This window comes from Calidris pugnax, unplaced genomic scaffold, assembly GCF_001431845.1.
Source record: "Calidris pugnax isolate Ruff unplaced genomic scaffold, ASM143184v1 scaffold273, whole genome shotgun sequence".
Classification (NCBI taxonomy): domain Eukaryota; kingdom Metazoa; phylum Chordata; class Aves; order Charadriiformes; family Scolopacidae; genus Calidris; species Calidris pugnax.
In genome coordinates this window covers 3,608,916-3,631,774 of record NW_015094508.1, presented here as the reverse complement: position 1 = coordinate 3,631,774, position 22,859 = coordinate 3,608,916, and the positions used below count along the sequence as shown (strand labels likewise).

Sequence of the window (22,859 nt, the reverse complement as noted above, 5' to 3'; positions counted from 1 at the left end):
GACTCGAAATGAGCCACTTTCTTGCACTTGACACCTTACCTACTGTGTCCCTTGAATTGGATACAGTAATCATGGGAGCAGCTGGATCAGCCCCAGCTGAAAACTAACTTGTTTGAGGGTGAAGAATTAGTTTTAAGTTGCTATTTGGTCACACGATCTCTTTGAAACAGACAGAAAAGTGATGTAATGTTTTCTGCACAATTATTTATTTTAGTTCAGTTAAGGCAAAGACTAGTATGTGTGCTTTTTTTACTCTGCTGAAATTTTGCTGCAGGAGATTTTGTAGAGTTACATGTAGTTCCTGGTTGTATAACTCATCTGAAGTTGTTTTCTTTGTTTTCATATTTGTTTTCTTCTTTTGACATCTGATAAAATCTAAACTGTATTTCTTTGGAAAGATATGGGTATGGAAAAATTGAAAACTTGTTGATTCACAACAAACTGTGCCTTTTGCTTGGAATGTGATACTTCTTTTTGCTTATTAAAAAGATACACTAGATATTTGCAATTATAAAGCTTCACGTACATTTATTTAGCCTTTTCATTTTAACATGATAGGATAGAAGATGGGAAATGGAAATTTGAAAGGAAACTAGAATTTAGCTGAAATGTACAAAGCCTAGCTTCTTAAATTCTCAAATTAATGGAAACCCACATAAATGTAAGGGTTGCACTGAAGTTTTAAAATACTTTCCTTTTCAGCTGGTAGATTCAAAACCATATTACATGTAATTGATACTTTTAACTGATTATTTCCACTCTAGCTTTCCTCAGCTTGAAGGGGAAAATAATTTTTAAATTCACAGTTGGTTTCTGAGATTTGACCTCATTAGGACACTAATCAGAATTACTAGGGTAGTGTTAAGTGGAAAGAAAAACATAACGAAAGAAAAAGACTGCTACTGACCTGGTTTAGTACTTTCCAACTGGCGTTTTCCCCCAAATGTTTAATTTGTGGCAGTTTAAGCATTTAACTGCTACTGGAACTTTTTTAATTAATTACTGAATTGTATGTTTAAGCTGTAATACAGATTGTTCACAATTTCACATTGAACTCTAAATAATTTAATTCTGAAAATCAATTTAATTAGGAGATTTCAAAAAAATGTTGGCTTACTTTTGTACACAGCATAATGTCACATACCAGTTAGATTAGTTTATAACGTTTTAACAGGAAAGCTTTTATGTTAGTTATATATATACATTCCCTACACCTATATAATTTTAAAAATGCATAATGTAAGGTGATAATAATTATATCTAATCTAAAGAAAATACTGGATAATCAAATGTGGTTTGATGATTGGTTTTAGAACTCCCAACAAAGAAGTTGTAAAGTTATGGGATGTGAAATGTGACTGTATTCAGTAGCATCTTTGCCATGGCTATAAAGATAGTCATATTTTTCTTTGCAGTAAAAGTAATGCTTAGAAATGGTATCAGATAGAACTTTTTCCCCCCCAGTTCATGTTCTTGTTTACGTTGCTTCATATAGGATCCAATTCTGTCATCTAGCCAAGTCTTTCTGTGTAACTGCTACAGTGCATCTAGTTGTAACTGGAATGAAGATGAACATGAGACAAGACAAAGATAAATTATAATCATGATAGAAAACCAGCTTGCTTTTGCAACTTTAAAGGAAATCCTTTTAATTTTCACCATGACAAAAAACCTCTCAAAAACTACTGAAAACAATTTCCATTCCTTCCTACATATACCCAGTTTTTGGAAATGAAATTGTAATTTTATAATTATTTGTCATCACTTTATGACAGGATGAATATGAAGAGCGGCCTCATTATGCTCTGGTGCCTCTGAAGTTTGAACAGTGTGTCTTGAAGTGGTCAGAACCTGCTTCAGAGAGAGAGGTGGCATATTTTCAAGTGTAACAGATGATGCCATTCACCATAAGACTCCAGGTAGTATGGAGTGTAATTATTGTCGTAGTGTGCAGTGGTATGTGTTGATACAACAATGATACGACTTTTTTGACTTAAGTTTTCTAATACCTTCTGTTTGAAATGTACACATAGCTCATATAGTACATTTGCATTTTGCACAACAAGAAATTTTAGGAAGGTACATGCACTGAAAGGTTCACTCTCTGACATCCCTGTCAGATGATAGTATTGATGTGCAGGCAGTTCTCTGTGATTTGTGATGCAAATGTTTCAAGTGGTTGGTGTAATAATGCAAAAAAGGGTGCCCTGCCTTACAGTACACTTCTTTGAAATTTGACAGGTCACGACTGGTTTTGCTCATACCTGTGCTGCCATGATAGTTAAATGAGTATTTAAAATATGAGTATTTGGAAGTAAGAGTTAGTTTAAAAGGCCTTAGTGTTATGACTAATCATGTCACTACATGAATGTCATTTTTGCTCTTTCAGTTCAATCACACTATTTAAATTTTACTTTATTGCTTGGTATTTAGGACTGTATAAACGTTGTTTATACAGTCCTAAATATAAACTGTATTGTCTTGTGATGCATTAGTAACACTGGTATTAATGGTTATATGTTGTTTGCTTTTGTCACTAGCATTTATATTGATGAAGCTCTGGTAATTTTGCTTCAGAAGAAATAGTAAACAATTATACCAACATTATTTCTTTACTAGGGAGCTTAGCTTAATCAGGAAGGACTTAACTTTAAGTTCTATTCTTTATCATGCTATTTCATGATAAATATATTTAACTACAGTTTTCTTTTCACTTCTATTTTTGTGACCCGTGAAGATGGGTTTATCTGTACTATTTAGAGGGTCAGAGGGTGTAAAATGTGTAGATAATTTTATTACTAGAGGCTAAGCAGCCTTGAAGTGGTGTGTATATCTGGTGCTAGTCATCGTCTTGGAGTAGATGTTGTTCATGGGTATTGTATGCCAGAACTCCTGGCCATGCTGATCAGAGCTAAATAACTCTCTGCTAGCCAGAATTTACCAGTGCGATTGCAGAGGGCAATTCAGGTTCTGCAAGTTGTTTATTTCACATTAACAAAAAATCTATCTTCTAAATTGTATGGGTTTTTTTCACTGGAATAGAAACAGTTCTGGTAAGTTGTCAGTTACCATTTAGTTAACTCATGTTAATACAGTGTAATAAAAAAATTATCTAGAAACAGATTCTTGAAATAAGGAATGCAATTAAAAGTGAGGGAGGTTGTGTTGGTTATGCTCTGTATCCTTCCACAAGGAGCCTATGTAGTGGAGTTTAGGTACATTTAGACACCCAAGCCAATATCTCTCTTTCCAGTAGGCCATAAGGGGAAATGTTTTATCATTTTTATGAACTAATGGGTAATCTTAGTCCTTAAGGACATCACATCCATAACTTATCCCCATGCAGAGTTAGCATGGCTGTTCTTCTGAATATCAGACTGCCACTGGTATGATTTTGAGTTCATTGAAAGCATGAGAATGGAAGTTTGAAGAGAGAGAATATTATGTAATGGAAGTAGATCTGCAATTAGAATAAGAATAATGTTAGAAAAGCTGCCAACAGAAAAGTTTCAAGTGCATCCTTTGCATTTTCATTTTTACATATTGAACTTTATTAACTTGCTCCAGTGTAGTTATGTCCTATGTGGGAATTGTACCAAGTTGCATAAGAAGTCGGATCAATAGAAGCTGCTGGTACTTTGTACTTTGCCAATTATTCAAACAGTCAAAACATTGTAGAAAAAAATTCCACTGTAGTAAGAGGTATTCCTGCAACTCCTAGAATGAGAGCACTCACTTGAGGTTTAAAAAATTATAATAGAAAATGTTTTGATTCAGAAAATAAAATATCCTCACCTTTTATATCAGTTTGACGCACCAAAAATTGCAGTTTGATAGATTCAATTAAAGGTAGCATTTAAACTAGCTGTGATTTTCATAGCCAAAGAACATTCTGTGGCTACTGTCAAGAGCCCAATACCAGGTTCTTTCAGATACTACACACAAGGAGGGTTTAGGCTTCTGTTCTCATCTGAAGATATTTGCTGTTACATGGGACCTTGGTTTAGCAGAGTGATACAGCAATCTGCTGAAGTCACAATGCAAGCACATGTCAGCGCTTGTTTGGATCTCTCAAACAGGTAAGCATACTCTGTAAATTAAATTTTATTTTCTGACCTCAATAGGAAAGAAAGCAAGCACATCAAACAAGGGCTTAATCCCCTTTGTACAGACTAGTCTAACATGTGAATTCAATAATTCATCTCCTAACTCATGAGGTTTCTAGCTCACAAGTTCTCCAATTAATAACTCGCAACTTGTAGCTCACGTGGCTATGAGCAAAATAGTTCCCTAACTGACGGAAAGAGTTCTCATCCTTCCTCCTCCCTCACAGTGCAGAACTCCTTTGTGTTGCACTGGGAAGCATGAAAGCCTCAGCAGTCTGGCTGCTGTTGGATGTATTTCAAAAAGTTTTTTGGATGTATTTATACCTTGAGCTTGGAAGTTTGGTCTATACTCTTTCCATAAATTAGTGGATTCTGAAAGAACTGCCAGACAATCAATATGCAAGGATTATGACTGCAGGAGACAGCAAAGTGCAGGTGATAGCGGCTGTGTAATGACCTGTAGCTCTTCTGTCCACCATGTCCTGCCTACATGCTGCTCTTGCCTTGACCTAATGGCACAACTCCCAGGATAAGACCAGGCCTTAGCTTGATGTTATCCAAAGTCTGAGCAGAACTTCAGTGAAGAGTCACAGCAGTAACTATAAGTACAGTTAGATCACAGTACAGATGAGATTCCTGTTACAGATCTTTATACACTAATCATCATGACATGGGACATTCCTACTTGCCAGGAAGGACTATGTGGGTTAAAGCCAGCTCATGCCCATTGCTCTGCTGAAAGTTGATTTTGCTGGTTGCTCAGTTTTTGTACTGTGTTGGGTTTAGCCAACATTTCCCACCTGCTCATCTGGCCAGCACAGGAATGCAGTCACAGTTCTTGATTAACTAAGGCCACTTATACAACCAGTTGATCCACTCAACTGGTACAGCCAAAGGCCACCCTCTGCCCTTCCCTGTGTTGAGATAAGTTCAGCTTTCTTTACAACAGCTGTGGTCACTCCCTCTATTCTTCCTTAAGCTTCATGAGTGCTCATCCCCTCTGCACTAGCAGATTGCCAGAATTCAAATACATTTGCAAAACTCGTAAATTGTAGAGCAGTTCAGGTCAGCTCCTGTGACTGTTTCTCAGCCTGAGAAGTTGTTCTAAAAACAGTAGAAAATTTCAAATCCAGTTAGGTGGAATTCTATTATGAAGCAAATTCTAGTTCTCTGCTTAGAGTTTTGTCTCCCAGTTTGAGTGGAACATTATCTTGTAAGGGAGTATTTGTGATGTGCGGTACTGCTGTTCCTAAGAAAGAAGATCAGAATCAAAACACTTGACTTGAGCTTTTTTTCTTTTTATAGATAACTCTAAGCTCTATTTTCGATCATATTTGTCTGAACAGAAGATCTTAGCCAGCACTGACTGCTGTCGCTCTTTAACTCTGTGAGAGGAGTTGTGCTTTTACTTTTTTTTCTGGGGCCAAACATGTATCCTATGAAGTATTTGTGCCTTTTTACTGCCTAAATGTGTGCAATAGAAGTGAGAGGACAGATTTCAATTCCCTTGATTGCTTCTCTTGAAATATTTGAATAATTATCTCTTAATATGCTTGGTATTACCAAATAAGAATAGTCATTTGCAAGCTGTAGTTAATTGTCATGGGATAAGGAAAGAAATGCTCTTATACTTGATGGCGATAAAAATTTTGCACTGCAGTTTTATGTATTGCTCATTACAAGGAGCCACATATTCCCCTCAGTTATAGGCTCTGAAGTTTATTATCTTTGCAAAGGGCAGCACCTTGCAAAATACAATTTGTCTTTTATTTTCAAAATGAAAAAAAAATGGTTAAAAACAGTAAAGAAGGTGCTTTTGATCTTGAGGATGGCGACAAGAAAAATATTTACATGGCACCATCATGCTTCTGTTGACTACACAGTATAAATAAACTTCTGCTGCTTTGCTGCTTCATTAAAACATAGATTTGTTGTTCAAAATGTTACTTAGTCCTGTCAGTCTAGCAAAAAGATGTATCTCCTTGAGACAGAGCTTGAAACAATCTAGTTGTAAAAAGAATGTTGTTTCAACTTTCAGAAGGTATCTGACCAAAATCTGTCCCAAATCCTCCATATAACCTCTAGTACTAATCCAGAGTGATGGCATATTTGAATGGTGTTTCCCAGTGTTAATGGGCTCAGAATACCCATTTTTTCCTGATACTAATAGCAAGACTTTGAATGAACAGTCAGAAAGTAATTCAATTCAAGCTCAGTACTATACCTCTGATACCAATCACATAGGGTAGATTAGCACGTTGTTTCTGAAGGGCAGTTAATTTTTTTGTTTAGCTCTGTTCTTTTGTCATGGCTACGTGTTCATACTAAAAATCAGGCTCTTTGACATTTGTTCTGTCCCTGTCTGGCTCTAATGCTATTGCTGTATTAAAACAACAGAATCACAACTAGGGTAGTGCTCTGTAAGTTTGCAAAACAAAATGTATGTCTGTGCTGGGTATAGACTGAATACCTGGAAGTTTGCACTTCTGCAGAGCTTCTTAAGCTGGCAGTGCTTTTTCCCCCTTCTCCATGTGATGTTGGTATTGAGGCCAACAGTTTCCAATGCCACGTGATGCCTTCTGAAGTGAAGTTCTCTTTGTGGAGTATTCCTTGGTCTGGCATTTTGACTTTCTTCTCAGGTTTTTGAAACTGAAGTGAGCATTTCCACTATGACAGTAGAAGCCTAATTACTGGTAATCTTTATTTGTTGCAGTAAATTTAATGATACATAATACCTTCACTGAAAGCTTCCAGTCAAATATGAAAAATAATTGGAATAAAACATGTTGTACTGTTCATTTCAATGTCCATTTGAAACCTAAAACTTAATTTCCTGTTCTTGTTGCCAGTTTAGTTGATTAAATGTGAGAATGACTAAGACTGGAGCAGTGAATTATTTGTAGCGGAGATGTGTACTGATGACTCATACCCAAACAGTGGGGAAAACTCTTTCTCTTCAGGCTACCAGACCTCAGTATTGATCCATTAAGCTTCTGAGAAGATTAGAAAAAAAAAAGACATACATTTTAGCAAATTGCTACTCTCAGCTAGGGCCACTGATAGCAGATCACGTGTGAGAACAGTCTGGCAGAGCTTATTTACCTGATAAAAACAGAAAAGCCAGACACTAGAGGCACACAGTAAAAAAAAACAAAGCAGTAGTATTGGGATAAGACACATCTGGAAAAACTGCTCATTTCATTACCTCTACTACAAACAAGAACATGGTCTTGAATAAATACATCTGGGGATTATTTAATGATGTGCATTTTTATGCTTTATCATATCCCCATGGCTCCATGTCCTTTTTACCTTAGTGCACTGTAACTCAATGTCATCACGTACTGCAGTGAAAGGAATAGGAGTGACAGAAGGAGAGCATTAGGAATAGGGTTGAAATTAGTATGTATACAACTAGAAAATTATGGCAACACCGGAAGGCCAGGGTAAATTACATAAGATGATGATACAAACATAAAACAGATACACTCAGTGGATCCAGTGAAGGATACATCCTATGGTAAATGAGAATAATGGAAGCTGAGTTAGGAGAATCTGTATATAGGGAAGATTAAAGGGAGGGGACTGATGAATTTGTAATACTACAATCTTAGATGATGGCGCTTTTCAGTCTATTTTAATGTCTTGGGTTTACTGGTTACATTTTGTTCAGTTTTTTTTCTTTGCAAATATCTTGCAAACTGTGCTGTGTAAATTGGATATCTTTGTAATCAAAGCAAATAATAAAAGTTTAAAAATAAAGACAAACCTTCATGCATTTTGCAGCAACATCACGACTGAAGGAAGAACACAGTGACGTGCAGGAATGGGCACAAGTGGTAAAGGACAGAACTGGGAATAATTGAGGATAGTAACACTGCCAAATATTTAATATTGTGAAAATCCAGCAAGATTCTTCATCAGTGGAATTAGATGTATTTCAAGTAGTCTGGGTCATCTGTCCTGCATGTCATATTTTTTGGAGATCTTTACAACCAACAAATATTCAAATTCTGCAATTAGCCAAGCAATACTTCTCTCATTTGCAGGAGAAAAAATGATGGTAAACTAGAGCCTGATCTTAATGTACTGGTGTGAATGGGAATAATCTGTTTATGATCTTCTGCATATATAATTGGTTAGAGAGATTAGTCTAGCGAAATGGTATGTTAGGTAGGTCTTCTTTAGCTCAATCTAATTTAAATTTTATGATGTGTAGTTTTATATGATCTTAAGAGAAACACCAAAAAACCGTTGTATCTGCCTCTACATCACAGTTCTTCCTTATTTCCGCGTCTTGGAGCATGAGTGCACTAGTTGCAATTCAACCTACTTGATAGGGGAGTAGTATTGACCAGACAGCTCATCTCACTTCTTTTGAACATGAGGCCTGACAGTGACAGTAACTGTAAATGAGTGTCAGCCATCAGGCTCAGCCCTTAGTAAATCAGAAACATACATTTCCAGTGTTCAGTGAAAATACTGCTTTGTTACAAACAGTTAAGCTTATCTTTGTATACTTGTACCTAAAAAATTTTAAAGACAGTATTTGTTTTCAGAAGTGACGACTAAAATGTTGGAGGTTTCCCCTCTCTGTTTATGAAAGGAGAGTGTTTTGAAGTTGTCCTGATTGTTATTAATACAAGGAATCTGCTAATCTCTCTTCTTTCCAATTTTTTTTATTCAGCTGTTAGCTTGGATAACAAATTTTCTGTAAGGAATAACTAAATACAAAACAATATTTTATTTTCTCTGTTTATTTAAATATTAGCTTCTTTATTCTTAGTTCTGCTTTTTTCTTCCTATCAGTTGGAATTCAGATGACTGCCCATTAATTTTTTATTGCAGCGGTATTTAGCCACGGCACCTGAAAGTGAGGCCTTATTGTGTAAGGCATTATATATATTCATAGTAGATATTTCCTTTCTTAAAGAGTTTAAAATCTAGTTGTATGAGTAAATTAAAAGCTGCAAAGAATAAGGGTGCAGGTACATACCAACATTGAAATATACCCACAGGTTGTGTTGTGAATGCACAAAGGAAGGCCCCTGGTCTCAGGAATTCACAGTGTCATTAAGGAATATTGCAAAAGTTTTTAGATTTTTGACCTTGGCTGTTAATTGACAAGAATTCTTTACTGAGAGAGAGACTTTCCTTTTCTGGCAATGCTATTTTTTGGTACTTGCTTTGGTCATCCTCTTTAATGTAAGAAATTACTTTCTTTAAGAGAACGGTAGTGTTGATTTGATGAATGTTACAGTAGGACTATTGGTTTAAATATATTTATATCTTGAAAGCATATATTTTAATTGGGTTATTTGGTTTACTTGGGAAAAGGGAGTTTCTGATTACATAAATATTTTGGTGGTTGAGGTTTTTTTTTTAAATGCTTCTGACTTCCATCCAGGATGCAGACCAGTTAGTCTTTCCAGAGTATCAATCCTTATTCTCTGTTTCATTTTTAGTCTTAATATCAGTGAAGGAGCCTTCTGAGGCCAATATGGAACGACTTTCAGAAGAAACATCTTCACAAGAGTCCACACATGGTCCAAGAGAAGTCCACGATGCCACGGTGACTGAATTACCTTTGCCCGATGAAAAAGTAACTCATATAGAAAACATACTCGATCTCTGGAGTGGAAGTCTTAAGGTATGTATTTTGTATGGAACCCTTAAATATCCTGTACAGATGTCAGTGCGTTGTAGGATAAGTGAGAATGCAGGAAAAGCTGCAGCACGATTGCACTGGGAAATGGTCCTAGTGGTTTTCCTTTTGATTGTTGCATATTGCACATAAGCACTGGAGTATCTTGTTTCAAGTACTTGGGAATAACTTTCTCCGTTAGAGATATTCAGTTATTATCATTCAATAGTTCATTATGCCTCATAATATTTATAGATATAAACAGCCTGTATAATGAAGGCATCACTGTCTCCTTAATTGCTAAGTGTTTTAAGATATAAAATTATTCCCTCCTCTCTTTTAACTAATTGCACTGCTGTCATACCTTAAATTTTCAGACAAATGTTCTGACTGAATTGAGAAAATGGAAGCTGAGTTTGATCGAACATCATAAGCTTCAAATGAGACAAGAAAAAGAGAAGCACGCTGCACATGTGAGACAATTGAGCAATGAGATGGAAAACCTGAAGGAGTTGCTACATACTTATGAAATCTCTATTGGCCGGAAAGATGAGGTAGTAATTCAATTTCATAATTCAACAGTTCCTTTCTTTTTAAAAATATCCACACTGAATTTTTGGGTCCATCTTTGAAAAAAATTCTTCTTGCAGCAAGTAACATAGAGAAATAAATAATATATTTATATCCTATAGTACAAAAAGAATCATTGTTGCTAGTAACATGATCCATAATAGCAACAGAAATTTAACATGTGTGCACATATTTTGCATGGTTTGTCTTTTAAATCTAGGGTCTGTGTTTGTTCCTTATTTATTTCATAACTATCACATGGGCTCAGATGAGTCTATTGGCGCTTACACTTTAAAAGCCTTTAATTTTTCAATGATGGGATTGGTTTTCGTGAATTTTAAATGGACAGTAGTCTCCTAAATGTTTAAGAGTTTGTATTTTAGGATTCTTAGGAATTGTACATTTATACAGATTCTTAGGGTTGTACATTTGGGGTCTCTGAGTTATGCTTTTCTGCTATCAACAATACCAACAACTTCAAAATTAACTAGAATTGTGGAAACGGGTAGAAAATTTTGGCCCTGTAATCACATAGGGCAATTAAATCCTCTTATTGCTGTCATGAATTTTTAACCTTGTACTTGAGAGCACTTAATGGAGTTTGGGTTTTTAGTTCCTGTTTACGTTTTTTTTAAAAAATCATCCATTGAAGGAGTTAAAATATGGAGGAAGATGATGTTCTGTGTCCATTTGGGAAACAGTCTAATCTTCATATAGGCAAATACAAATGTAATGTTACGAGAAAAGGATTAGTATAATATCATTTAACGTATGTGAAGAGCCATAGTTATTTCAGTGCGTACCATTCAAACATATTTAATTCTGTTGGATATCATTGTATGTCACTCATGTTTAATGAACCATAATTCTTGATGATACCTTGAAAGCAGTATTTTTTAATCAAATAATTATTTCTTCAGCCAATTTTACAGTTCTGTATCTAAAAAAAAATATAAAATCTTTTCAATAGAAAATTATTATTGCCACCACCTTAATCGTAGGCGGCAGTGCTTCCATTTATCATACCATATTTATCAAAACTGCTGTATTCTGACATTGGCATAAGCCAAAGTTTGTCAGCCTCACAAACATCATGAATACTGTAGATTCTTGATCCTTCACACTGTAAATCTCACAAATGCTTTTTAGTGGCAAAAACATGCTAATTAACAAACACGGGTTTAGGCTAAGACTTCTACTATGTATCAACAGGTATGAAGCATCAATAATTGATATTTTATGTTAGCATATAACACCTTTTCAACAAAAGTAATTGATTTATTATATTCATTTCCTTTGCTATCTATTTTATTATTGATTTGTTGATAATTTATGCAAACTTCTAGTTTTAGATTAATTCATTGTTACGTAGCTGAGACTATTCAGTTACTGTGAAACTACGAAAAGTTAAAATTAGTCATATCTAAGCAGAGTAAAGTAGCTTATCCTATATTTATTAACAGACAGTGTTATGAAGAACTCATTCTTAAAAATCTAGAGATGGATCAGCTTTAAATTACTTTAAATGTATCAAATCGACCTTTATTTGTTTCTGATTTTGGTATTTTGAACACCTTAAGGAAACCAAGCTTGTGCTTAGTAATGTTTCATTAAACATTCTGAAGATGGACTGAAACAGTCTGTATGAAATTCTGTACTGAAACAAAATTGGAGTTTTGTACTATTTGCTAGATAACTGTGTTGATTTAAGGGTAAACTTTAAGTACAATTCATTTCATTGATGTATGTTCAATAATTATTGCATTTAACTTATGCAGTATGACATAATAAGGTGTGTTAGCATACAACAACTTAGAATATTGTTCCTCACAATCTTTACACAGTAGGTAAAATAAAATAATTTACCTTTGCTCCCAGGAGTCCCAAGATTGGTCACTGTTGCCCATTGGTGTTGCTCAGGTGATTGATGTCAGAATCCAGCTTAAGAAATTAGGCAAAAAATATAGAGAAATACATAGTGATTCAGTGTACCCAATTTTGCATCATGTCTAATTTTTCATCAGGGAACCTCAGCTGTTTCTGTATACCACTTAAAACATATTTAGAGATCGGTGGTAAAAGTCACTAGTTATGTTCTCTGTCCAGTAGGCCATCTTGCCTCTCAAATGTTTTGATAGCAATAGGCCTATATGGTACCTTTCATGAGAACTTTTAAAGAGAATAACAGCTCCTAATCAGATTTTTGTAGTTCGTAGCAACTCCCTAGCTTGTTTATTTTGTTCAGACAACTGAGTAAGCTTTCTGCATGTAAGTCATGTCTTTCCATTTCAGTTAGTTAATAATGCACTAAAACAAACTTTTAATATAAATATTCTTGATTTATCAAAATTGTCTTTGAAATAAGTGATTCTTCTGACCTTATGCTACATTAACATTTAATTATAAGGAAAGAAGCCTGCAGAGGTGGCATGAAATAACAATTCAGTTGAACTTTTCCTAAAACTACACAATGAAAGTGTTTGTCCCACAGTCTGAGTGTTGAAGCCACAGGACTTTTACTCTTGTTTTGAATTCAGTTGTTTTCAGCTTGATTAGAGTAAGGGGAAGATTCAGTAGAAAGCATCTATAAAAAGCAAATGCTCTAAGTGGAAAATAACTGATGCATAAAGTACATTCTATTTGACCTTACACGGATCGTAGTTATTGAAATAGTGTTAATAAACATTTTTCAGGTGATTACTAACTTGACCCAAGCATTAGAGAAGCAAAAGGAGAGAGTAGAGTTGATGAGAAACTTTACACTGTGGCGGATTCAGCATGTTCAAGCCAAACAAGAGGTATGTGTGCAAAATGAAAATGTGATGAAAACGAAACCTCTGAACTCAGAAGGGTCAGAGTTGCTGTAGTTCCTGTTACAGTTTGAAGAAATGACAGTGTTGCTATCTTGATGTGTTTGACGATGTCATATAAAAGTTTGAAAGCATCAATTCTAAAAAAAAATAGTGCTGTCAGAATACTCTCTGGGATGGGGAAAAAAATCGGACCTGTGCTTGTCTTATATTGCTCTGACTGCTGTGATCAGCTCACAGCAAATCACTGTAGTTTACAGTATCTACATTTTGAAGTGGGTGCCAAGGGAATCTCTATCTAAGTCTCAAACACATTAGGTTTGACAGTATGATACAGTATCTCATTATGTTACAGTGCGATACAGGATCATACTGTATATGACACAATACAGTATCACATTTGGGGGAGGGAAGCCATTTTCACAACTAAAACTTCAGCTGCCCTCTTTTCTCACATTGCCAAAATTTGAAGCGGCTTAAGAGCTAGTCGCACACAAGATGCTGGTCACTGCATCAGGCACGTAACAGCAAACAGTCTACCAAGTGAGGTATGACAGAAAAGGAGGATCCCGTGTCAAGGCTGCAAACCTCTCCCATTCCAGGCTGTTGAAAAGGAGAAGCTGTGCTCAGGACCCTTGTTTATTGGTATGGATTCCTGACTAGACTGAAGTTCACTGATGGTATCCAAAATTCTGTTGAAATGCAGAGAGAGATAGCCTTTTCTCTTTTCCTTCCCTCCCATCTTAGAATTTACTAATAATTTGGAGTTTGTTTTTTACTCAGCTCTTTTTATTTTTCCCAATTCATTTCTGAAAAAATAATTTAATGCTGAAGTACCTTGAGTGGTGACTATTTTGAAATAGAGTAGACTAATAGAGTTGTCTTAAACGACATCCTGAAGCCTAAATTTATTAAAAAGATGAGTGGCTTATGCTAATCTTTGTGACTGCAGGTTTTATATGGTTCCTGCAGTAAATCAAAATGTGCCACATACCCACTAAATGGCTTCACATATGCGTGGTTACACCATAAATGTGAGGTGGCTGTTTAAGTAAGAGTAAAGCTTAAGGTAAGAGTAAAAACACTGTGTAACCTAGGAATTCACAAATGTGTTTTTTCATGCTGGGGACAGTAACGCTCCATCACGTGTGTGCAGAAAGAAACATTGAGCTCCTGATGCTCTGTTTGGGTACCACTTCACTGTGGTGTGACTCAGTTTTGGCATTCCTCCTGTGGTCTATGTAATAAGTTGTAAAAGCATCATCCACAGTCTTGAGTACCTAAATTTTTAGGAAACTTGCATATGATGTGGTTTTATTTGTTTTCTAAGGAATATGCAAATAGAATAGCAGACAAACAATTTCGGACAGCTTTGTTGAAGAAAGTATGGGCAGCATGGCGATCTCTTAGTGAAGAAAAATGGAAAGAAAAAGTAGCAAAAGCCTGCCAGTTAAGGGCAGAAGATATCTGTGTTCAGCTCACCAATGATTATGAAGCCAAAATTGCAGAGGTAAAATAAGATTTCTCTTCTTCATTCTTTTTCTCCTTTGTTCCACCACCCCTCATTCCTCCAAAGCATCGCTTTCTCAGCAAACTAAAAACCATGGTGACTTTCCAGCAGAAGAGAGCTCCCAACTACACAAGACAATCTAAAGAGATCTAAGGTCTCTGCTATGGTTTCTAAATGCGACTTCTTTCTCCTCTGCATCTGATGTAAAATGTTGCTGATCTGCATGCACAGGTGAAGTAAATTGGACTGTTCCTGAAATGAGGCAAATCCCTATTTACCCACCAATAGGGATAGTATTTGTTTTCTAAGAGCATGTTGTTAATGTTGGCTATGCATTTTCAGGTCTTACTGAAGAAGACAGTGGTAATAGAAGACTGTTATTAGTATGAATAATCATGAGGAGTATTTTTTTTTCATGAGGAGTATATTTTTTTCCTATAATAGCTGCTCTGTTAAAGGCTGAATTTAAGTTTGGTTTTGCCTTCAACTTGCCTATTAAGCTTATAGAATTTTCAGAGCATAGAGTGTAAGTTATCAACCTAGAGTTTTAAGAACAGGCTTACCAACTGTGGCTTAACAGTACAAAAACAGTGAGTTACAAAGGTAACTTGTTCTGTCTTTTCTCAGCATTTTTAGTTTTTCACATCAGTTAGAAAAGAGAGATTGTTGATGATAATTCCCCCTATGCTTAAATAATTTTCTGGGAACACTTATTCTTCTGTTGGGGGAATCCATGTTTCTGCAGAAATCTAGCTTGTGCCAGATGCCTAACTTCTAAAAGACAAGAACTTGCAAGATGAATTTCATCTTAGCCGGTGAGGCAGGGTCTGACAGTCCTTTTGAATGCGCTGGTGTCCTTGGTATGCTTTAGCACAAATAATGTGCTTTAGTACAAAGAAACTGTAGCTGTTCGTCTCTGGTGAACAAGAGATTTTTGAAGTGAAAATGCGTATCTTTGTAAACATAGTAAGCGACTTCTAAAGCTAATTGAGGAGTATGTTTGTAGTTTGCATTCCAAAGTACACCACAGCTCTTTCCTTACTCTGTTTTGTAGCTAACTGCAACTTTGGAACAGACAAAAGCTGAGGTGCTGAGACTGCACAGTGAAAGAGAGCAGTATGAAGACACCATGAAGAAAGCCTTTATGCGTGGTGTATGTGCATTGAATCTGGAAGCGATGACCATGTTTCAGGGCAGGGACAGTAGGACAGATCCTGGTCAGTATAAAAAGCAGCTCTAATGTGGCTGGGGGGGGAGTTTTGTTAGGTTTGTTTGTTTGTGGTTTTTTATTTGTTTGTTTTAAAGGGTTCTCCCCTTTCTCTCTTTTTTTTTTTTTTTTATTTAACATGAGGAGTTATGGCAATATAGAGTTTATCAAAATCTTACAGCTTTAACAAGTCCTTTTGAATGTGTTGAGAAATATTCTGATGCTGTAGTTGAAAGGTGGAATGTGTTCTCCTCACCCCTTGTTGCTGGGAGAGGTAGTAACACGCAACTGAATGTTGCAACTTGAAGAACAAGAAGCCAGGGATGGCAAACTAGTTAAAATACTGTGGAAGATCACCCAGAATTCTGTCAGCACCCAGGTTACAAGGGGGTGAGGGGGAAATCCTGGGAAACCCTCCTCTGTTCCCTGGAATCTCAGTGTGCAGTGAATCTGCATCTCCCAGACAACTCTCCCTTCTTTCTTAATCTTGCCTTTTAATGCAAAAAAGGGCAAGTAAATCTCCCAGGTTCTGTATGTAGTTGGAGCTCTGTGCCAGAACAGGAAACACCAGTGTAATTATATCAGAAGCACACTCGTAAAACTTTTGCAGTTACACAGGAAAGAGCTGCACACCTTTATTGATGTAATGAAATCACCCCTTTAGAGTGAGACAGTCTATAGCAGAAGGAGCATAATCGTGCTGCTGCTGTAGCAGTCTACATCAAGAGTGTGGCTTAACAACCAGCTGTACTGGCAGCAGTTGTTAACAGCCTCAGACAAGTCACTTCAGTTGCTAAACTTAACAATCTTAGACCATAAGTTTCTGAACTACTTCACAGAAATTCCTCCCCAACAATGCAGATACAAAGAGGAAATAAAAACTTGAAGAAGGTGTTAGAGGATGTTTACCTTAGCTTAGCTGCTGAGCTCCAGTGTTTGTGCAGTTGCTTAGGAAATTACAAGATGACGCTGGCTAAGCACAGTAGCTGTATGCTGGTAAAAACATAGGAATAGTATTTGGGGAAGGTCAAGGATTAATGTTTTCTTGAAGATACTGAGCTTGTGAATGAAGTTACAAGGTGTTGCCCAAGTGTTTTATTTTTCACCATGTTGTAAATTAAGATTTTCTGTCTCTTGAAGCTTTATGTTATTTGTTTGTTCATGGATCAAACATTTTGATTGATTTTTACTATGAAGCTGGAGCTTGTGCTCTACACAGGCTCACTGCCTACAGGTTTTTGCTCTGCTGGACAACGCTGGTGTGCCAACTTTTTGGGTGTCCAGCATCATGCTTTTTCATTTCCTGTGGTCAGTGTGTCCTCATCAGGCTTCATTACATCTCACACTCTCTGTTGTCCTTGGTCTCACCCCTGCCATCTTCTTCCACTGCCTCTTGTACCGCCTTCTCCTCTGTCCCAGGCACCCTATCTCTCGCTTTCTGCAGCCAGACAATGCTTTTAATGAAGTTAGTTTACTAAGTATTCAGTATGGTTTTACAACCATTTATTTGCATTCTTCCTCAGCTATAACACAACAGTGATCAGGACATTGGGGATTTCAGACATCAGATTAGATGATTATTATGATTTGTTCTAGTCTTGCATTCTGTGGACATTAAAACTATGTGCCAAAGTCATTCAGTCTTTATTTATGTGAACGCTGCAGTGCCACCTACTGACATTGGAAATAAAAGCAGAATTTGATTATTTTTTAATTATTACTAGGTTATTATAATGTACATTTAGTATACATGCAATATACAAATAACATACATATAATCTATATTATAATCCAGGTTATTAATAGTGTGCAAGTATCACAACCTTAATGGGTCCATAACATTTAGAGTCAATGTTGGTGGTCTAAAATCTGACTGATTTACTGACAGATTTTTTTTTTTAATTATTAAGATTATTTTTAACTTCTTTATGTATTTAAAGGAACATTGAAGCCACAAGCATTGATGAATTTTTACTTAAAAAAACCTAGCACTACTTTTTTAAGTAACATAGATCAGATCTGATTAGTCTGTAACTGTGTGTTGCTCCTGTCTATGCTTAAGCTTTATGTGTGTAATATGTGTGTACATATACATGTACAAAATGCATATTCGGGCATACTTTCACCTTTGAAATCTTTCTGTATTGCACCAATTTAAGCTACCTTCCTTATATGTTTCCTGCTTGTTTCAAGAGGAAAATGAAAAAATATAGGTGTAACAAAACACAACTACCACAGGGTGTCACTCTGGGCCCTGGAATGAGTGAAGTTCCCTGGTCCCGGAACTGGTGCCGGCATCATCTGCTTCCGAAATAGGAGAGTAAATACGAATACCTTTCTCTTCTTCCTTTAAGGAAGTTTGCATTGTGAATGAAAAGGCTGAAACTGTTTGGAAAAGATATAGGGCTTAGGTGGGCACATCTGACCTCCCCAGGATGACAAAAGAACCCTGGACAGATTTTGTGCAAGCTCCTCTTACCCAGCTGCTGGGGGGAGATGAGGGCTATAGGGTGCCTGTAGATCGTCCCAGCCCTACGGCCAGGATGTGGCCGGTGTCCAGCCATTGTATGTGGAAATGGGGTGCTGCTGAGCGTGACCTATGGCTCCTTGAAATTGCAGTACATTCTCAGGAAAGTTAAAATAACGTTTTATTTTCCCGACAGTGAGCCCCCTTAAGGATCTTACACCCTTCCAGAAGTCCAGTACGCATGGCCTTTCTGTGTTTTGCTGCTCTCTACCTGAAGTGGGTTTTGGCCCTTAGCATAAGAGCAGCTCTTGCACACTGGATTTGGTGTTGGCAAGCAGCACAGAGAACCTCACTTCTTTGCACTGCAAGGGTGTGAGGAGCACCACAGGGATTTTGAGGCATAACACAGGAACAAGCCCCTTGGAAAATATTATTTCCAAGCATCTGAAAAGAAGGGTCTAATACAGGAATGCTTAGATAAATAAATAGATACACAGACACCTATGAAGAACATAGGTGTTGATCCTTTGAATTAGATTATACAGAAATCCCACAGGAATCCCAATTTGTACTGTGACTTACGTCTTTTTTCCCCTTAGAGTTTGCTAGATTATGTGCTGATCCTATTGCTTTGTTTTTCTAATAATAGATGTAGGAAGTAGGAGAAATGATAATGGTACCATTGTTGCAGGAAGGCTGCCTCCTTCACAGTACAATCCGCCCTCACCACCACCTCCACCAGCAGCTGCTCTTCCAATGGAAGACATGGTAAGCCTGTAGCCAGAACTGTGCTTGCTAGTAGCAAAAATGAACATACTTTGTTGGAGCTTTTTAAAAATAAAGGCCATAGCCTGTGAATTGAAGGAATTTGAAGTCAGTCTAAGTGTAAAAAAGAAACCTGTGGGTATGGTGTGTTCAGACTCCATTGTGTATATGAAGTGGCTGGGCATAGCTGTCGTGACTTGCTATAGTTTCATTAAGCTCTGTTTTTTGTTTTAGTGAAAGCATGGTAAACAAAAGAAGGTAAGGTCACTATAGTAAGCAGAATTTTCTTTCTAAGGTTCTTTCTGGAAAAAAGCTGTTAAGAGGTTGTGTTTTTTTTACAAAAAACCTGTGTTTAAAATAATCTGAAAAGAAGAAAAGCTGGCTTGACTTGAAGCTTCTTTTTTAAGAGTGTAACAGATAGACACTGAGGGAACTCAGCTTATTGCCCTGTCATGTCAGCTTATCCAGATCGTTACCCCGTAGCTTGGATGTTGTGGTCCTGCCCAGGAGTCATCCTGAAGATGTTGCCACTAAAACAATTTCACACTAGTGTGCAGGTTAGAACAGAGACGATGTGCTTGCCTCTCCTCTGATTTTTCATTCTAATAGTATCAAATGTTCTTCACACTGTTTATACAGTTTTTAGACAAGTATTATAAAATTAGCTAGACAACAGTAAAACTAGAGATAAAAATTAAATTTAGAAGGGTAATTTGGAGAGCCAAAAACTAACAGAATAGTCAAAAAACTAAGTAACACTGTGTTTTCTACAAAGTTTTACTCATTCTTTTTAAATTCTGGTTTTATTCACAGTTTTCTACCCATCTGGGTCATGCAAGCACTTCTCAGACCAGGCTAGATTCTGATTCTCCAGTAATCATCACTAGCACAGCTGCAGGATCTGGTGTGGCATCAACTCAAAAACTGGTAATGTACTAAATTTAACTCTCTTGCTTTTTGAGGCATGATTTTAACAAATATTAGTTTGGATATCATTATTTCCACATTTTTCAGAGCAACACAAGTACGTAGTTGAGGAAACTGCCTTAGAGTTTACATAGCCATGTGAAGACGCTAGCGTGGAAATGCTTGTGAATATTACAGAAACCCATTTATGTTAGGAGCAATTTTAGATTGTTTTTGGAGGGGGGAGGGAGAAGTGTGACAAAATGAAGAACAGAAGAATGCATGTGTGCTAATGTATAACACAACAGGAACAATTGGTGTTTCACAGGATACCATTTCATTATGGAATTAATATGCTTTGCTTTAGCATCCTGCTCTTCGAAATACCTCTTGTTTCCTCTTCTGTATCTGTTGTTAAACTGTCCTTTTTACTTTTCTCCGCTGTCTTCTGCATTACTCTCCTTTCTTTTTCCCATCTGATACATTTTGCTAACAGCTGTCAGAGAAAGATGCAGCATTTTACTGCGTGGAAGTTTTTTTTGTATCTGCTGTGTTGCTGCTAGAAAAACTCCAGGGTGATGGAAGTTCCTTCAGCTGTCACTTGAATATGCAGCCAGTGACCAAAGCTAAACTATCTGTGCTGCCTGAATTTAGCCTTGCTCCCCTCAGGATAGATGTCACTCACTGAAACACTATCTCATACTTAGGAAAAAGGTGGAATAAACCGGATTGCAGCTAGCTGGAGCATATTCAGTCCCCTCTAACATAACTGGGTTACCTGCCCCATCTCATGTTCCATTTAAGCATGTAGCTGATAAAACTAAGCAGACGTATTAGAGCATTGTTAATATTATGTTTAGAATTCTTTACCAACTACTACTTAATTTATTTGTAGCCCATGGCGAAAGTAATAACATCTGCTCAACAGAAAGCAGGAAGAACAATCACTGCTCGAATCACAGGCCGAGCTGATATGGGTCAAAAAGCCAGAATTTGTGGTAGTTTAGCTGTGATGGGAGTTGCTCCACCCATCAGTTCAGTCATTGTTGAAAAACATCATCCAGTCACTCAGGTAAGTCAGAATTATGCTTGTTATAGTATTTTTATTACAACACATCTGGTAGTAGTTTAAAGAAAAATGACCATCCTGAAGTTGTCTTAGACTTGAGGCCTATTTAAAATAACAAACGATACTGTGGTTGGGCTGGGTAGAAGTCACTGGTGAGGAGAGAAAGTAGATATTGCCACATTAATCTATTTGTCTTGTTTCTGTAGTATTTATTTCACAGGTAGAGTAGTCCTGGCTGTCTCTTGGCCAGCTCTTCCATGAGTCTTCCTCTTCATAGAAAGGGTCAGTTGGCAATGTTTGGTGTCATCACCACGCAACCACAGTTTAAAGGCAGGCATCGTGGTGTGTAGCAGGAAGAATGACTGAACCAGAGGTGGCAGAGATACAGATTAGCCTGATAGGCTGAGTGTAGCAAATTACTGGGGGGGAAAAATGTAATCATCAAGCCTTCTGCTTGTTGTATTTTTGCGTCCTACGTCTCCCACTTACCCTGAAGAAAACTGAAATAAGTGCATTAAAAGGGTACAAAAGTAACATAGACTGTAAACAGTGCTCTAAATGGCCTGTGCGGCTGCTGCACTTTTAGATCAACTTGGGCAAAAAATGGTTTTAACTGGAGTTGCATGAAACAGTCGAAGAAGGTTTTTTTCATATTTTAACCCATAAAGTAGGATCTGAGTTTTCTCTGTGCTATCTCAAAGTTCAGTTTCTCTTCAGTGATACTGCCAGGACAAGCAGTGCTACATCAGGTCCCTGAATTTGAGCTGGAGTTACTGGTAACTGTCCATGTGAGACAACAAAAAAACCAACCTTGAAATAAGGTTGAGGTGATAAAAGCTCAGGGTACTTCATTATTTGGAAGTACATTTCTGACAAGGAAGGAAAAAAATTACTCATGCTGCTAAAGTAACCATTTTTTATTTTTTTTTGAGAAGTGTATTTGTTTGCTCTGTTCCAAATCTTTCTGCTTAGAGTACAGCTCGCTTAAAGGTATTTTAATGGGATTTTTTCTGTACTGTTAAGTGTTTTGATGTATTTAATTACTTTTCAGCAAACTATATCTCAAGCTGTTGCTGCTAAATATCCCCGATCTGTGCTCCATTCTTCCGGTTCTACCACTGTGAGACCTGCAGGGCAAGTTGGGCGAATGCTTCAGGGCCAAACTCATACCAGTGTTCAGTCAATAAAAGTTGTTGACTGAGTGATTCTCCTTCTCACCGGTGTGGGAGTTTTATCAAGGTACAATTTAAACCTCTTCTCAGTCTTTCCGGATTTGATGTAGCAAGGCTACGTGTGTGTATCATGTTTTCACTCTTTTCTAAAAAAATTTTTTTTTTAAAGTAAATGTGCTTTTATAGTAAACATCTGGAGGGGAAAAAACTTGAAATGTTGCTCTACCTCCAAACTATTTGAGGACTTATTTTATTACAATAAACACTTTTTATTTAAGGGATCTTTTGCACGATTTTGAATAAAGGATAGAATGTGATTATTTTTTTTGTCTGAATCTCTTTGTTTAATCCTAGCGTTACCAATATCTACTTTGAAGTGAAAATTAATTTTTGTTACATATAGTTTTAGTTGCTTGTGCAACGAAGCGTAGTTGATATGCTTTTTAATTATATTCTAGAACAGCATGCTTAAATGAAGAATAACAGGGTGATATCCTTCACACCCAGGGTGCGACTTGGACCAGGTGAGGTACTGAGTCCATCAAATTGTTAAACTTTCTCATTTTATAAGCTAGTGTTGCAGAACTTGATGCAAAGGGTCAGGATCTAATAATTTTTGATCTGAGATCACTA

The 22,859-nt window shown here is 36.8% G+C and overlaps 1 protein-coding gene across 2 annotated transcripts; it reads left to right on the top strand.

Annotated features, from left to right (window-relative positions):
* Positions 1-1,778: 1,778 nt before the first annotated feature.
* POC5 (POC5 centriolar protein) lies at positions 1,779-22,546 on the top strand. 2 transcript variants are annotated; one of them, XM_014965100.1, is made up of 10 exons: positions 1,779-1,919; positions 9,572-9,756; positions 10,128-10,304; positions 13,014-13,118; positions 14,461-14,640; positions 15,695-15,857; positions 19,006-19,082; positions 19,893-20,006; positions 20,881-21,057; positions 22,106-22,546. In XM_014965100.1, the coding sequence occupies exons 2-10, from the start codon at positions 9,607-9,609 to the stop codon at positions 22,253-22,255; spliced, it is 1,293 nt and encodes a 430-aa protein (XP_014820586.1). In that variant the 5' UTR covers positions 1,779-1,919; positions 9,572-9,606; the 3' UTR covers positions 22,256-22,546. The 2 variants fall into 2 exon arrangements, with proteins under 2 accessions (XP_014820586.1, XP_014820585.1); XM_014965099.1 differs by having other exon boundaries at positions 18,964-19,082.
* Positions 22,547-22,859: the final 313 nt, after the last annotated feature.

What these genes read in the sequence shown, in the direction of transcription:
- POC5 (XM_014965099.1), top strand. Translation starts at nt 9,607, where the DNA reads ATGGAACGACTTTCAGAAGAAACATCTTCACAAGAGTCCACACATGGT. An exon ending in ATGTTCAAGCCAAACAAGAG is followed by an intron (nt 13,119 to 14,460) that starts GTATGTGTGCAA and finishes TTGTTTTCTAAG; the next exon opens with GAATATGCAAATAGAATAGC. An exon ending in CTCTTCCAATGGAAGACATG is followed by an intron (nt 19,083 to 19,892) that starts GTAAGCCTGTAG and finishes TTTTATTCACAG; the next exon opens with TTTTCTACCCATCTGGGTCA.